Source organism: Symphalangus syndactylus, chromosome 18 (genome assembly GCF_028878055.3).
Source record: "Symphalangus syndactylus isolate Jambi chromosome 18, NHGRI_mSymSyn1-v2.1_pri, whole genome shotgun sequence".
Taxonomy (NCBI): domain Eukaryota; kingdom Metazoa; phylum Chordata; class Mammalia; order Primates; family Hylobatidae; genus Symphalangus; species Symphalangus syndactylus.
Genome location: NC_072440.2, coordinates 66,976,406 through 66,992,165, shown reverse-complemented (window position 1 = coordinate 66,992,165; position 15,760 = coordinate 66,976,406). Strand labels below are relative to the sequence as shown.

Below are 15,760 nucleotides of genomic sequence, written 5' to 3'. Positions count from 1 at the left end.
AGAGATGGTACTATGAAGGAGAGGACTAGAGCCGAGGGTCTGAGGCCCCACACTAACTGCTCCTCACTTTTCTGAGTGGCTTTTTACTGATGGATTCCATCTTTGATTTGCTGTTTCACAGGGTGTGGTGGAGCACGTGGAGGCAGCGACTAGGACAGGTCTGCGTGGGCCGTGCCCTCCATGCCTCTGCTTTGAAGCACAGGGCCCTGAGCCTCCAGCTGCAGGTGAGTCCAGCAGATGTGGATTTTGGCATCCTCTGTCTGTGTTGTCAAGCCTCTCACCCACAGAGGGCAGTGCTGGGCCTTCCCTGCAGCTCAGGGCCTGAGAGGGGGTGGGGGCAGAGGTAATCTGGAAGGCTGGGCTCTTCCAGAGGGAGGCTGCTGTTAGGAATAAAGTAGAGGCTTGTCCTAGATGAGCCTAGGTCAGTGGCTTCCAGAGTGCTTCTGGTAATTGTGGAGCTGGAGAGGGATTTATGAATTAGTTATAAACATGTTTAGAGAAACAGCAGTATACTCTGATTTCCTCATTACTGTTTTCCTACAGCAAATCAGAAAATAATTGGGGCAGAAAAGAAACTAAGACTGAAAGGAAAACCTGGCTTCCTTTTCTTTATAGTTTTGATTGTCTTAGAGTGTTCTTTTAGGCAAGCCACTAGTTTTTTTTGTCAATCATAAATGACTAAGGCCTGTACTAAAACTTTCTTATCCTTTGACATATTCTCTGAATTCTTGTCATGTTTTTGTGTCTGCTGGGTACTTACAGAGCTGCCAAATAAGTTACAGGAAATAAAACAGAGAAGAGGAAAAAAAAATTAGTGCCTGTTTCCAAATGTAGGAATAGTATCTTCTTATTCTAACAACAAATTGCATAGTCCATGTGAATATGTGCAGATCACATGCAAATAGCATATATAGTCATCTAAATCAGTGATCAGCAAACTGGCTCACAGGCCAAATTTGGCCTGCTTTCTGTTTTTGTAAATAAAGTTTTATTGGCATGCTGCTACACTCATTCATTTATATATCATCTGTGGCTGCTTTCAGATTACAAGGGCAGTGTAGAGTAGTTGTAACAGAGACCTTATGGTCTACAAAGACTACACTATTTGTTTTTTGACCCTTTAAGAAAAAGTTTGCTGACCTCTGAACTTGTAAGGTTTTCTGAGGCAATAGCAAGGAAATAAGAGACACAGTTCTCACCAATAATAATAACAGTACCAATAGCAGTAGCAACTGCAGCCTGAGTGACAGAGTGGGGCCCTGTCTCAAAAAAAAAAAAAAAAAAGAAGAAGTAGTTTTTATTGTGGTCTTACTTGTGTTAGGTGCTGGACTAAGTGCTTTATGTGCATTATCTAATTTTCATAAACCTTTTTTAAAAGTCCCATATTATTGTTAAGGAAACCAGGAAGGTTAAATAACTTGAACCAGGGTCATGTGTACAGTGAAGCTTAGAGCCAGGTTTTTTTAATTTTTTTTATTTTTTGAGACAGAGTCTCGCTCTGTCACCCAGGCTGGAGTGGAGTGGCGCAATCTCGGCTAACTGCAAGCTCCGCCTCCCGGATTCACGCCATCATCCTGCCTCAGCCTCCCTTCTGAGTAGCTGGGACTACAGGTGCCCGCCACCACACCCGGCTAATTTTTTGTATCTTTTTTTTTTTTTTTTTTTTTTTTGAGACGGAGTCTCGCTCTGTCGCCCAGGCTGGAGTGCAGTGGCGCAATCTCGGCTCACTGCAAGCTCCGCCTCCCGGGTTCACGCCATTCTCCTGCCTCAGCCTCTCCGAGTAGCTGGGACTACAGGCGCCCGCCACCACCCCCGGCTAATTTTTTGTATTTTTAGTAGAGACAAGGTTTCACCGTGGTCTCGATCTCCTGACCTCGTGATCCGCCCGCCTCGGCCTCCCAAAGTGCTGGGATTACAAGCGTGAGCCACCGCACCCGGCCGAATTTTTTGTATCTTTAGTAGAGATGTTAGCCAGGATAGTCTTGATCTCCTGACCTTGTGATCGCCCGCCTCAGCCTCCCAAAGTACTGGTATTACAGGCGTGAGCCACCACACCCAGCCGCTTAGAGCCAGGTTTTAACCTAAGCAGCCAGAAAGCTGCATCATCATCTTTATATATATATATAGAGAGAGAGAGAGAGAGACAGAGAGAGAGAGAGAGAGTATCGCTCGCTCTGTCCCCTAGACTGGAGTGCAGTGGCACGATCTTGGCTCACTGCAACCTCTGCCTCCCAGGTTCAAGCAATTCTCCTGCCTCAGCCTCCCAAGTAGCTGGGACTCAGATGCATGCCGCCACGCCTGGCTAATTTTTTGTATTTTAGTAGTGATGGGGTTTCACCATGTTGCCCAGGCTGGTCGCTAACTCCTGAGCTCAGGCAATCTGCTTGCCTCAGCCTCCCAAAGTGCTGGGATTACAGGCATGAGCCACCGCGCTTGGCCTGCATCATCATCTTAATCACCATGCAGTATTGTGCTGAATAGACTTGTAACCTCAGGAGGGAGATGGAACTGATAAATGGGAAAATGCTATAAATGCAGGGATACTGACTAAACTTACAGACTGACTGTGAATATAGGGAAACTAAACATAATGAGACTGATTTTCTGTCATCAGTGGACAACTGTGCTAGTGTTCTTCCCTTTCTAAGAGCCACTTTGAGAGGCCATAAACTCATTCTACTGATGCTACTGTTGCTCAGAACATGTTTAGAATTCCCCTTTTCTTGTTTGTTGTTGTTGTTTGTTTTTTTGTTTTGAGACAGTCTCACTCTGTTGCCCAGACTGGAGTGCAGAGGTGCGATCTCGGCTCACTGCAACCTCCGCCTCCCGGGTTCAAGTGATTCTCCTGTCTCAGCCTCCCAAGTAGCTGGGATTACAGGCATGAGCCACCACACCTGGCTAATTTTGTATTTTTGATAGAGACGGGGTTTTGCCATGTTGGCCAGGCTGGTCTCAAACTCCTGACCGCAAGTGATCCACCTGCCCCTCGGCCTCCCAAAGTGCTGGGATTACAGGCATGAGCCACCACACCCAGCCTACCCTCTCTTAATCTACACAGCATCTCTATGCACTAGGCAGGTCAGACATCATGAAATATGTAAAATTTTAATTTTAATTTAAATTTTAAAATTAAATTTGGCATTTCAAACATAGAAACACATAAAATGTAAAACACTTAGAAAAATATTAGCAGATAGTCCGGGTGTGGTGGCTCACACCTGTAATCCCAGCACTTTGGGAGGCTGAGGTGGGCGGATCATGAGGTCAGGAGATGGAGACCATCCTGGCTAACACAGCGAAACCCCGTCTCTACTAAAAATACAAAAAATTAGCCAGGCATGGTGGTGGGTGCCTGTAGTCCCAGGTACTCAGGAAGCTGAGGCAGGAGAATGGCATGAACCCGGGAGGCAAAGCTTGCAGTGAGCTGAGATCATGCCACTGCAATCCAGCCTGGGTGATAGAGCAAGACTCCATCTCAAAAAAAAAATTAGCATCTAGCCAAGTACTCACCAGCCTCACCCAGATTTAAAAGGTGTTAGCATTTCCTATACTTGCAAAAAAAAAAAAAATTTAGCAGATAGCCAAGTACTCATCACTCTCACCCAGATTTAAAAGGTGTTAGCATTTTCTATACTTGCTCCAGAATTTTTTTTTAAGTTATTTTTTGGGGGACAGAATCTCACTCTGCTGCCCAGTCTGGAGTGCAGTGGTACCATCATGGCTCACTGTAGTCTTGACCTCCCAGGCTTAAGCAATCCTCCCACCTCAGCCTCCCAAGTATCTGGGAACACAGGCATGTGCCACCATGCCTGGCCAATGTTTTTTTTTTTTTCCCCTTGTGGAGTCAAGGTCTCACCATATCGCCCAGGCTGGTCTGAAACTCCTGAGCTCAGGTGATCCACCCACCTCGGTCTCCCAAAGGCCTGGGATTACAGGCATGAGCCACCGTGCCTGGCCCAGAATTTTTTTTTTTTTTTTTTTGAGACGGAGTCTCTCTCTGTCGCCCAGGCTGGAGTGCAGTGGTGTGATCTCGGCTCACTGCAAGCTCCGCCTCCCGGGTTCACGCCATTCTCCTGCCTCAGCCTCCCGAGTAGCTGGGACTACAGGCGCCCGCCAACACGCCCGGCTAATTTTTTGTATTTTTAGTAGAGATGGGGTTTCACCGTGTTGGCCAGGATGGTCTCGATCTCCTGACCTCGTGATCCGCCCGCCTCGGCCTCCCAAAGTGCTGGGATTACAGGCTTGAGCCACCACGCCCGGCCCAGAATTTTTTAAAGTGACAAAATTTAATGGACACTGCCAAAGCTCTACCCTCCCTCCCTCCCTTCTACTGCCTCTTCTCCTTAGAGATGGCCACTCTTTTGATTCTGGTATGATTGTTCTCCTATATTCTTTTTTCTTGTAAAAATATGTGCACATATCCATAAAGAATAAACGTATGGTACACTCCTGTAGTCCCATCTACTTGGGAGGCTGTGGCAGGACAATCACTTGAGGACTTGGGAGGCTGTGGCAGGACGATCACTTGAGGTCAAGTGTTTGAGGCTAGCCTAGGCAATATAATGAGACCCCATCACTTAAAAAGATATGGGAGGGGCCACTGTGGCCTACGCCTGAATACCAGGACTTTGGGAGGCCAAAATAAGAGGATCACTTGAGCTTAGGAGTTCAAGACCAGACTAGGCAACAGAGTGAGACCCCATCTCTACAAAAAAAAAAAAAATTAGCTAGACATGGTGGCGCATGCCTGTTGTCCCAGCTACTTGGGAGGCTTAGGTTGGAGGATCACTTGAACCTGGGAGGTCAAGGCTGCAGTGAGCCATTGATCATGCCACTGCACTCCAGCTTGGGCAACAGAGCAAGACCTTGTTTCAAAAATAAATAAGTAAATGGTATGGCTTTGTGTAGTTAGGACATTTATGAATGGCGTCATACTGTACTTTGCAACTTGTTTTTTTAGTGCAACAGTATATTTTTGAGGTTTAGCCATGTGATTTCTTTCTTCCTTTTTTAAAATAGAGACAGGGTCTTTCTCTGTTGCCCAGGCTGTTCTTGAACTCGTGACCTCAAGCAATTCTCACACCTTGGCTTCTTAAAGTGCTGGGATTATAGGCCTGAGCCACCATGTCTGGCCTTATCTATGTGGATAAACAGAGATCTATTAACTGTGTATATTATGCTATTGTATACACAAGACACAGTTTATCTGTTTACTTACTGATGGACTGTTGACTACCTCTGCATTACGAACAATACTACCAAGAGCATTCTTTTTCTTTCTTTTTTTTTGAGACTCCGTGCAGTGGCACAATCTCAGCTCACTGCAACCTCCACCTCCCAGGTTCAAGCGATTCTCCTGCCTTAGCCTCCCATGTAGCTGGGACTACAGGTGTGCGCCACCACATCCAGCTAATTTTTCTATTTTTAGTAGAGATGAGGTTTCACCATGTTGGCCAGGCTGGTCTTGAATTCCTGACCTCAAGTGATCCGCCTGCCTCTGCCTCCTAAAGTGCTGGGATTACAGGCGTGAGCCACCATGCCCAGCCCCCAGTTTATTTTAATTATTCACGGATCTGTTTCTCAGCTCTGTCTTCCATTCATGTATTTGTCTATCCAGACCATACCAATGCCATACTGTTCTAGTTACGATTTGGTGAAGCAGGTAAGCAAGAGTGTAGGTTCTTGAGTCAGACTGTCCAAGTGGAATTCTGCCTCTCTCACCTATTAGCTTTGTGCCTTTGAATGAGTTACTTCACCTATTTGTACCTCAGAATTCTTATCTGTAAGTAGATCATAATAGTACCTACCTCATGAGGTTATTGAGGCTTCAGTAGGATGATCCAGTTATTAATAATATACTCAGAGCAATGCCTGGAATATGGAAATGCTCAATAAATGCTAGCTGTTTATATTCCTACTTGACATATAGTTCTTAAGGCTCTATATTTCAGAGAGAATCTCCTTTATTCTTGTTTTGTTTTTAAACTTAATTGTTCTTCTGTATTCTTTATTATTAATTTTAGGATCAACTTGTCAAGTTCTATAACAAAGCCTATTAGGATTTTTTTTTTTTTTGAGACGAGTCTCGCTCTGTCACCCAGGCTGGAGTGCAGTGGTGTGATCTCGGCTCACTGCAAGCTCCGCCTCCCGGGTTCACGCCATTCTCCTGCCTCAGCCTCCCAAGTAGCTGGGACTATAGGCGCCCGCCACCACGCCTGGCTAATTTTTTGTATTTTTAGTAGAGACGAGGTTTCACCATATTAGCCAGGATGGTCTCGATTTCCTGACCTCATGATCCGCCCGCCTCGGCCTCCCAAAGTGCTGGGATTACAGGTGTGAGCCACCGTGCCTGGCCAAGCCTATTAGGATTTTTATTACAATATACTGACTGACAGCTTATTAGGTTAGAAAAATTGTCATATTGAGTCATTTCATCTATGAATTTGATATATCTCGTAATATATTACTGAGCTTGAGAAGGAAGGATGAGGTCGTGAGGTAACAGGCAGCCAGAACGCAGGGCCTGGCAGGCCGTGCCTGTTAAAAAAGGCTTTGGCTTTTATTCCTGGGAAGGTGAAGAGCTGCTGGCTCTGAGCAGAGGAGTGACATGATTGTACCTACCTCTTAACAGGATTATTTGATTCATAGTGTACTGCTTTTGGAGTAAGAAAGGGAAGGATATATATGAATGTGTGTTTGTGGGGTGTGTGTGTGTGTGTCTGTTTGCTTATATTTTCAAGAAGGAATAATGGAAAAATAAATGAAAAACTTACCGAAAAATGGTTACCTATAGGAGGAGGGAGGGAAGGGTATAGGAATAAAGTACTTCTGTGAATTTACTTTGTTACATAGTTTTAACTTTGAAACTATGCAAATATTTTATATAATTACAAAGCAAGAGTAAATAAAGCAATTGCTAGATTTTCAAAACAAACTGAAACAAACATAACAAGTTTGTGGCAATGACTACACAGAGAATAATTACTTCAAGTAACTTTAAAATACAATATTTTGACTGTTCACCCTGGTGGAATGTGTTAAAAGGATATAATGAACTGCTAAGAAATCTAAAACCACATTCTTATTAAAACAAGTGTTATTGTTTCTAGGAGGTTTGAAATTGTTATATTGAAAGTATTATAGTTACATTGTAAGATAAAGCAAATAATTATGGCAGTGTTGTTAGGAATAAAGACCTTCAATAGAAAAGAAAAGATTACAAGTATAAAAATCAAATCTGTAATTGGAACTGTAAGTATCAATATGGACTCTCTCTGTCTCTTTCTCTCTCTCTCTCCATATATATATATATATATATATATATATATATATATATATTTATTTATTTATTTATTTTTTAACCGTAAGTGCATTTCTGGTCTGGCGTGGTGGCTCCCAGCACTTTGGGAGGCAGAGGCAGGTGGATCACCCGAGGTCAGGAGTTCGAGACTAGCCTGGCCAACATGGTGAAACCCCTTCTCTACTAAACATACAAAAAAATTAGCCGGGCATGGTGGTGGTGGGCACCTGTAATCCCAGCTACTCGGGAGGCTGAGGCACGAGAATCACTTGAATCCAGGAAGCAGAGGTTGCAGTGAGCTGAGACTGTGCTAGCTGCACTTCAGCCTGGGCAACAGGGTGAGACCCTGTCTCAAAAAAAAAAAAAAAAAAAAAAAAGCATTAGAAGCAGTGACAGTAGTATAGTATTTAGTATCCCCAGTGCCCAAGTTGTGGTCTTAACTATTTCCCACTAATAGGAACCAGGGCTTTTTAGAGAAATGGCTGATTGTAGGTCTGGGGCAGGAAATAGACAACCTACACCTAGGACTAAGGAACTTAACAAAAGCTAGTGGAGTTGTGTCAGAAGGACTCAGGAACCAATTTGGAAGAGTTCCCAGGGCTTAAGATAGAAAAGTTTGAGCATCAAAAAACAACAAGCTAGGCATGGTGGTGCCTGTAGTACCAGCTACTCAGGAAGCTGAGGCAGGAGGATCACTTGAGCCCAGTAGATTGAAAACATCAAATACATAAAAATTCACGCATTTGAAATAATTTTAGAAGAAAGTGGAACTCATCGGTCATGATTTTGAGTTGTTAGGGGAGTTAACTCAATTCTTTAAAAATTAAAGCATTTTAGCCGAGCGCGGTGGCTCAAGCCTGTAATCCCAGCACTTTGGGAGGCCGAGGCGGGCGGATCACGAGGTCAGGAGATCGAGACCATCCAGGCTAACACGGTGAAACCCCGTCTCTACTAAAAATACAAAAAATTAGCCGGGCGTGTTGGCGGGCGCCTGTAGTCCCAGCTACTTGGAAGGCTGAGGCACGAGAATGGCTTGAACCTGGGAGGCGGAGCTTGCAGTGAGCCGAGATCGCGCCACTGCACTCCACCCTGGGGGACAGAGCAAGACTCCGTCTCAAAAAAAAAAAAAATAAAATAAAATAAAATAAAAATTAAAGCATTTTAATTCTTTAAAAATTAAAGGCAAAAAATTAAGCATTTATCCCACCTTTCCTATATAAACTGTTAACTCCAAGAAACCAGAGGGTTAACGAGAGAGAAGGCTTCTTTATAGAAGAATTCCAGTTAATAAATGCAGAAGGAATACTAGAATTATAAAATTGCTGTTTTGCCACCCCTAATGAGGACACAGATCTAGGCAGCCATCACTAGGTGAGAGGATGGTGGGAAAATATAGGAGAAATCTGGCTACTTGCCATCCGAATCCACTAAACAATCTTGGCATTGCTACAACTGTGGCAGCCAGACATGATGTGCCTCATGATACTATGTAAGGGGAAGTACCCAGCCACATTCATGAACTGTTCTTGCCTAAAAAATTGAACGTGACTCCAAGCCTAACGCAAATTTCTCAGTTTATAGGAAATACAGGAGTCAGAGGAACAAGTTAAAGATACCTCGAGGTTACAGTCAGCCAAATCCAAAATGTAGGACATTTTATAGGATAGATGACTTGATTTCTCTAGTAGACTGATGGCATGAAAGAGAAAAAAGGCAGGAAGGGAAATTGTCATATAAAACAGAACTTTAAGTGACCTAACAATTGAAGCGAACCAAAATGGACCACTCTGGCTGTTGTGTTAGGAATACATCAGAGCCAGGCATGGTGGCAGATGTCTGTAATCCCAGCACTTTGGGAAGCCAAGGCGGGTGGACAGCTTGAGCCCCAGCATTTGAGACCAGCCTGAGCAACATGGTGAAACCCTGTCTCTACAAAAAATACAAAAGATGATCTGGGTATGGTGGCATGTGTCTGTAGTCCCAGCTACTCAGGAGGCTAAGTGGGAAGATCACCTGAGTCCGAGAAGTTGAGTCTGTAGTGAGCTATGATTGTACCACTGCCGTCTAGCCTGGGCAATGGAGCAAGACCCTGTCTCAAAAAAAAAAAAAAAAATTAGCTGGGCATGCTGGTGCATGCCTGTGGTCCCAGCTGCTCAGGAGGCTGAGGCAGGAGGTTGAGGCTGCAGCCATATTCTTGCCATTGCTCTTCAGCCTGGCAGTCTGAGTGACAGAGTGAGACTCTGTCAATAAATAAATAAATAAATACATCAGAGATGATCAAGGATATAAACATGGAGAACAGGTAAGAAGCTATTACAAAATTCCAGGGGAGATTTTCCACAAAGATGGTAAGAAGACGGTGGTTGGATTCTCAATATCTTTTAAAGATGTAACCGACATCTTTAAAAGATGTATGGATGAGATATGAAGTTTTAGAGTCCTAGATGACTTCCAAGTTTTGGCCTAAGCGGTTGGAACAATGGAGTGCCATTTACTGAAATAGGAAAGACTGCAGGAGAAGCAGGTTTGTGGGAAGAGATTAGGAGGAGCCCAATTCTGGACTGTGTATCTTCAGCCTGATAGGCCTTTTGAATATCCACAAGAAGATATGTTAAGGAGGCAGTGGGATACTGGGATATATGTGTGGAATATTGAGGATGGGGCCAGGATAGGAGGTACATTTGGGAAATTCAGGAGTTCTCAGTAGGCAGATGGTATGTAAAGTTACTAGAGTGAGCGAGGTGCGGTGGCTCATGCCTGTAAATCCCAGCACTTTGGGAGGCTGAGGCGGGAGGATTGCTTGAGCCCAGGAGTTCAAGACCAGCCTGGGCAACATAGAGAGACCTCATCTCTTTTTTTAAAAAAAGCTACTAGGGTGGGTGAAAAAATAAAGGGAGTGAGTGTAGCTAGATGAGAGGTTCCAGGGCTGAGCCTGCGAGGTGCACAGAGGTGGGAGTCAGCAACAGGAACAAAGCAGGGACACATCCTGAAAGCCAGGTAAAGGAAGGAGGAAGCCTTTGTCAGACACTTCTGGAAGGTCAAGGGAGGTGAGGACCAAAGTCTGACCTTTGGATTGAGCAACGTGGAGATTGCTGATGCACTTCATAAGAGTAGTTTCATTCAGTATGCCTGTGGGAGTGGGCTCAAGAAAGCCTGCCTGGGAGACAGAGAGATTAGGAAATAGCTCTTTTGAGGAGCTTGAAACAGAACCAAAGTGTTAGCTGGATGGCACAATGTGGTCTAGAGTCTAGAGAGGGGTGTTGCTTTGTTTGTTTAAGAATCACTGGTTTATTCCTTTCAGAAAGTATTTTTGTAATGGCAGTCTTCCCCCCACAACTTTTTATTTCTGACAAACACCAAATCATAGAAAAGGTGGGTTCACCTAGTTTGTGTTTCACCTAGTTTAACCCATTGTGGTTTTTTGGTTTGGTTTGGTTTGGTTTTTTTGAGACAGGTTCTCACTCTTGCTCAGACTAGAGTGCAGTGGTATGATCACTGCTCACTGCAGCCCCAACCTACCTGGCTCAATCGATCCTCCCACCTCAGCCTCCCAAGTATCTGGGACTACAGGCACACACCACCACGCCTGGCTAATTTTTTTTTTTTTTTTTTTGTAGAGACAGAGTTTCGCCATGTTTCCCAGGCTGGTCTCAAACTCCTGAGTTCAAGCAATCCTCCTGCCTTGGCCTCCCAAAGTGCTGAGATTACAGGCATTGTAACATCATTGTAACGCCAACCCATTGTTAACATCTTGCCACTTTTGCTTATATACATTTATTTTGTCTGAGCTGCTCTAAAATTGTAGACACAAAGTTTATCTTAAAGCGTATGTCTCCTAAAAAGGATGGTCTCCCACAGAACCATAATATCATTATTATATTCCAAGAAATTTAATATTGATATGATAATATATAACATGCATTTCATATTAAAACTGTATATTGTTGCTATTTTCATTTTCATAGTCTAATCAAAGGTCACCCATTGCTTTTAGTTGTTACATCCTGAAGAGATTTTTTTTTTTTTTTTAGGATAGGAAAAATAATAGCACATTGATATGCTGATTTCAAAAATCTATAGAGAGTGAAAACTGGTGATTCATAAGAGGGGAACTGCCAAGGCAGTAAACTTGGGAAGATGAGATGTAGCCAGAGTGGGACAGGGTTGGGAGGGGACTGACTTTGGTGGGAGCCTGGACGGTTTATCCAGAGTAGCAGGAAAGAGAGAAGACAGAGCCCATGGGCAGGTGGGTAGTTAAACATGGTGGACCTTGAGGAAATTTTCTTTTGATTGCTTTTATTTTCTTAGTGGAATGGGAACGATGGTATTCAGTTGAGAGGAGGGAAAGGAGAGGTGCGACAGGTTGAAGAAAAGATATGAAGTCTTTGTCTAAGTCATCTTCAGATTAGAACGTGCATTATTACTGATCTAAGGGTGTGCATTTATAGACCCTTGTAGACCCTTAGCTTCTGTAGATAGACATCCCTGGAACTAATCTGCCTGAAAAAGGACCACTTTACAGTAGGCTTTCTCTGACTTTGGAAGAAAAGACAGACCCTCACTTATCCCAAATCTGAATTAATTATATCACCCCTCGGATTGTTTCTGCTCCTTGTCTGCTTGTTTTTGTTTTTGTTTTGAGTTGGTTGCTCTTGTCGCCCAGGCTGGAGTGCAGTGGTGCGATAGGAGCTCACTGCAACCTCCGCCTCCCGGGTTCAAGTGATTCTCCTGCCTCAGCCTCCTGAGTAGCTGGGATTATAGGCACCCGCCATCACGCCCAGCTAATTTTTTGTATTTTTAGTAGAGATGGGGTTTCACCATGTTGGGCAGGCTGGTCTCAAACTCCTGACCTCAGGTGATCCGCCCGCCTCGGCCTCCCAAAGTGCTGGGATTACAGGCGTGAGCCACTGCGCCCGGCATCTGCATGTTGATTTTCTTCTTCTTTTTTTTTTAATCCAGAAAAAAATTACTTTTGAAAGCAGAATGTCCCTCTTAAAGACCCTTTTACCCCACAGTCCCATAGCTTATGATCCTGCTAGGGGATTGCCCCTTCCTTGTTTCTAATTTCAGCCTTTCCAGCATGTGTGTCTTTCTCTTTTCCCTCTCCACCTGTACTTCACCCTGTTTTCCTGCCTCTCCTTTGACTATTGCCTTTTCTCTGGTTTTCAGGCTTGGTCACAGTGGCGGGAACAGCTCCTGTATGTCCAGAAGCAGAAACAGAAGGTTGTCTCTGCAGTGAAACATCATCAGCACTGGCAAAAGCGGAGATTTCTAAAGGCCTGGCTTGAATACCTGCAAGTCCGCAAAGTGAAGAGACAGCAGAATGGTGAGCAGGAAGCTCCAGGCTCTCGAGATAGAGGATCTGGTCACAATTTCCACTCCTGCTGCCAGTGGTACTATACTAAGAAGTAATATAATGGTGCTACTCCAGAAATTTTGGTAAAAGGAGATTAAGGAGGAAAATACATCATCCTTGAGACATTTATTTCTCTTTGGCCTTTTATTTATATATCTATATCTATCTAGCTATCTATATAGATTTTTTTTTTTTTTTTTTGAGACGGAGTTTCGCTCTTGTCGCCCAGGCTGGAGTGCAGTGGCACAATCCCGGCTCACTGCAACCTCCGCCTCCTGGGTTCAGGTGATTCTCCTGCCTCAGCCTCCCGAGTAGTTGGGATCACAGGTGCCCACCACCACGCCTGGATAATTTTTGTATTTTTAGTAAAGATGGGGTTTCACAGTGTTGGCCAGGCTAGTCTCAAACTCCTGACCTCAGGTGATCCACCTGCCTTGGCCTCCCAGAGTGCTGGATTACAGGCGTGAGCCACTGCACCTGGCCTCTTCTGTATATTTTTTATCTAAATAGGGTTTTCATTTTGCTATAAGTATTGTAATTATTTTGATTAATATGTTGATAACCTATGGTTTTGTATCTTGCTTTTTTCCACACAGTTAATCAACACTTTCCTACATCTTAAGTATTTGTCATAAATGTTATTTTTAACAACTATTCATATTTTATAGGATGGCTTACCTTAATATACTTAGCCATTCTCCTATTAATAGATATTTGGATAGTTTCCGTTTGTCTCCAGTTATGCAAATGCATGTGATTTTGATGTCAAGTTTTTTGGATACTGTTTATATGGTTTTGTTTCCCAATTAGATTCAGAAGTAATAATACATAGAAATGTGAACATTGGTACACTTTTTAACTTAAGTTTATTGAGTTTATACCAAAGTGAGTCAAGCACTATGCTAAATACTGGGTTAAGGGTCTCTGGCGTTCGCCTAAACCTCCCTGCAGAAATCTCTTAGGCTGCCAACACTGTCTCTTGGGAGAGTTTAAATGTGTTCATTGGAGGATAGTGACCCCAGACCAACAGTCCAGTTGCCCAGTCCTGGAATGTAAAGGCATTAAGCTGTTGAGTATGATAAGCTATAGACTAATGCCTGCCTCCAGTTACAGCAGTCAAATTCCAGGTCTGATTCCCATCCCCTTCCTGGGCCCTAGCTCATCAGACCATTATCTGACTAGCATTAAAAGGAGATGAAGCTGGCAGCCAGGATCAGGTTGGCTGAAAGCTCAAAAAAGCCTGTGCCAGCATGGCAACTGAATTTTATGTCATTGACTCAATCTCTAAGTCCTATCCAGGAGACATTTGTTTAGAAACAAAAGTAAAACAGTCCTTTTTAAAAGCAACTGTTATCATTCCTCTTCATCAGTATCTAATTAGGAGCCTCAGCCCTTCGATGTAACTGATTTTATAGCATCCTCCTCCCTAAAATCACAGACCTTTTCTCTTTCCTTAGAGAGAGGAGATGTAGCTCAGGTATTCCTAATGACCTTTCAATGTTTAAAAAACTTGTATTTTGGCCAGGCTCAGTGGCTCACATCTGTAATCCCAGCACTGTGGGAGGCTGAGGCAGGCGGATCACTTGAGGTCAGGAGTTCGAGACCAGCCTGGCCAATGTAGTGAAACCCCGTCTGTACTAAAAATACAGAAAAATCAGCCAGGGGTGGTGGCGCATGCCTGTAATTCCAGCAACTTGGGAGGCTGAGGCAGGAGAATTGCTTGAACCTGGGAGGCATAGGTTGCAGTGAGCCAAGATCACGCCACTGCACTCCAGCCTGGGTGACAGAGCGAGACTCCAACTCAAATAAAAAAAAAAACGCTTAGGAGTGTGTGTGTGTATGGCCTTGAACCCCTGCTCTCTGCCAATAGTGGGGTTCAGTTTGTCTTAAAGATGTTTCTAGCTCATCTTCTAACCTTAGGGGAGCAGCACTTAAGTTATTTCTCTGTTGCAGAGATGGCTGAGCGATTCCATCATGTCACCGTGCTCCAGATACACTTCTGTGACTGGCAGCAGGCCTGGGAGCGGAGGGAGAGCTTGTACGCCCACCATGCCCAGGTGGAGAAACTGGCCAGGAAGATGGCCCTGCGGCGCGCCTTTACTCACTGGAAACACTGTATCCTTTCAGATACCCAGCCTGTCCATTGCCTCAGCCAGGACAGCATGAGCTCAGCAGCATGTGAAACAAGTCATGAGATATATGGGAAACAATTGCCAAACAATTTAAAACAGCCTTATCTCTGTTGACAGTCTTAAAATTTTCTGTTTAATTGGGATTGTGTATAAAAAGAGTACTTACATATTTATAGTTTAAAAATAATAAAATGAACAACTATGTATCTTGTCACCCAACTTTCAAAATAGAACCTTGCTAGCACACCTATCTGTTCCTCCCTGACTGCGTTCTTTTTCTTTTCCCTCAGAGGTAATCCTACTTTCCTGATTCACATTTTTTGGTGTTACAATTTAAATGCTTTTCTCTACCCACTAGGTGGTGGAAATAGCCACCACTATCTTTTTCTTGGTGATACCATTACCATGATCATAGCTTCCATTTATTGCGCTTTTACTATGTAGCAGACATTATGCATCATCCTCTTCATCCTCATAGCAGTGCTGTGGAGTAGGTGCCACTATTGCCATTTTACAGACGAGGAAACAGATTCAGAGGAGTTGAGTGTATATTAAAGTCACAAGTCATTGGCAGAGTCAGGATTTTCAAAACCTAGGCCTTTAACTCCTGTGTGCATACTCTTTTTTTTTTTTTTTTAACTTTATTTATTTATTTTTTTGAGATGGAGTCTTGCTCTGTCACCCAGACTGGAGTGCAGTGGTGCAATCTCGGCTCACTGCAATCTCCACCTCCCGGGTTCAAGCGATTCTCCTGCTTCAGCCTCCCGAGTAGCTGGGATTACAGGCATGTGCCACCACGCCCGGCTAATTTTTGTATTTGTAATAGAGACGGGTTTTTGCCTTGTTGGCCAGGCTGGTCTCAAACTCCTGACCTCAGGTGATCCACCCGCCTCAGCCTCCCAAAGTGCTGGGCTTACAGTCATGAGCCACCACACCTGGCCTCTTTTTTTCTTTCTTTCTTTTTTTTTTTTT

General features: G+C 43.9%; 1 protein-coding gene across 44 annotated transcripts in view; it reads left to right on the top strand.

The window, feature by feature from the left end:
* SFI1 (SFI1 centrin binding protein) overlaps window positions 1-15,760 on the top strand; it is a 132,192-nt gene that overhangs the window by 78,444 nt on the left and 37,988 nt on the right. For all 44 annotated transcript variants that reach the window (XR_010117152.1, XR_010117150.1, XR_010117153.1 and 41 more), the window contains 3 exons: window positions 122-224; window positions 12,470-12,626; window positions 14,610-14,771. Coding sequence is in view for 40 of the 44 variants with exons in the window: in XM_055251589.2 (XP_055107564.2) it covers window positions 122-224; window positions 12,470-12,626; window positions 14,610-14,771 (422 nt within the window). In the remaining 4 variants the exon portion in view is untranslated. The remainder of the gene's footprint in view (window positions 1-121; window positions 225-12,469; window positions 12,627-14,609; window positions 14,772-15,760) is intronic.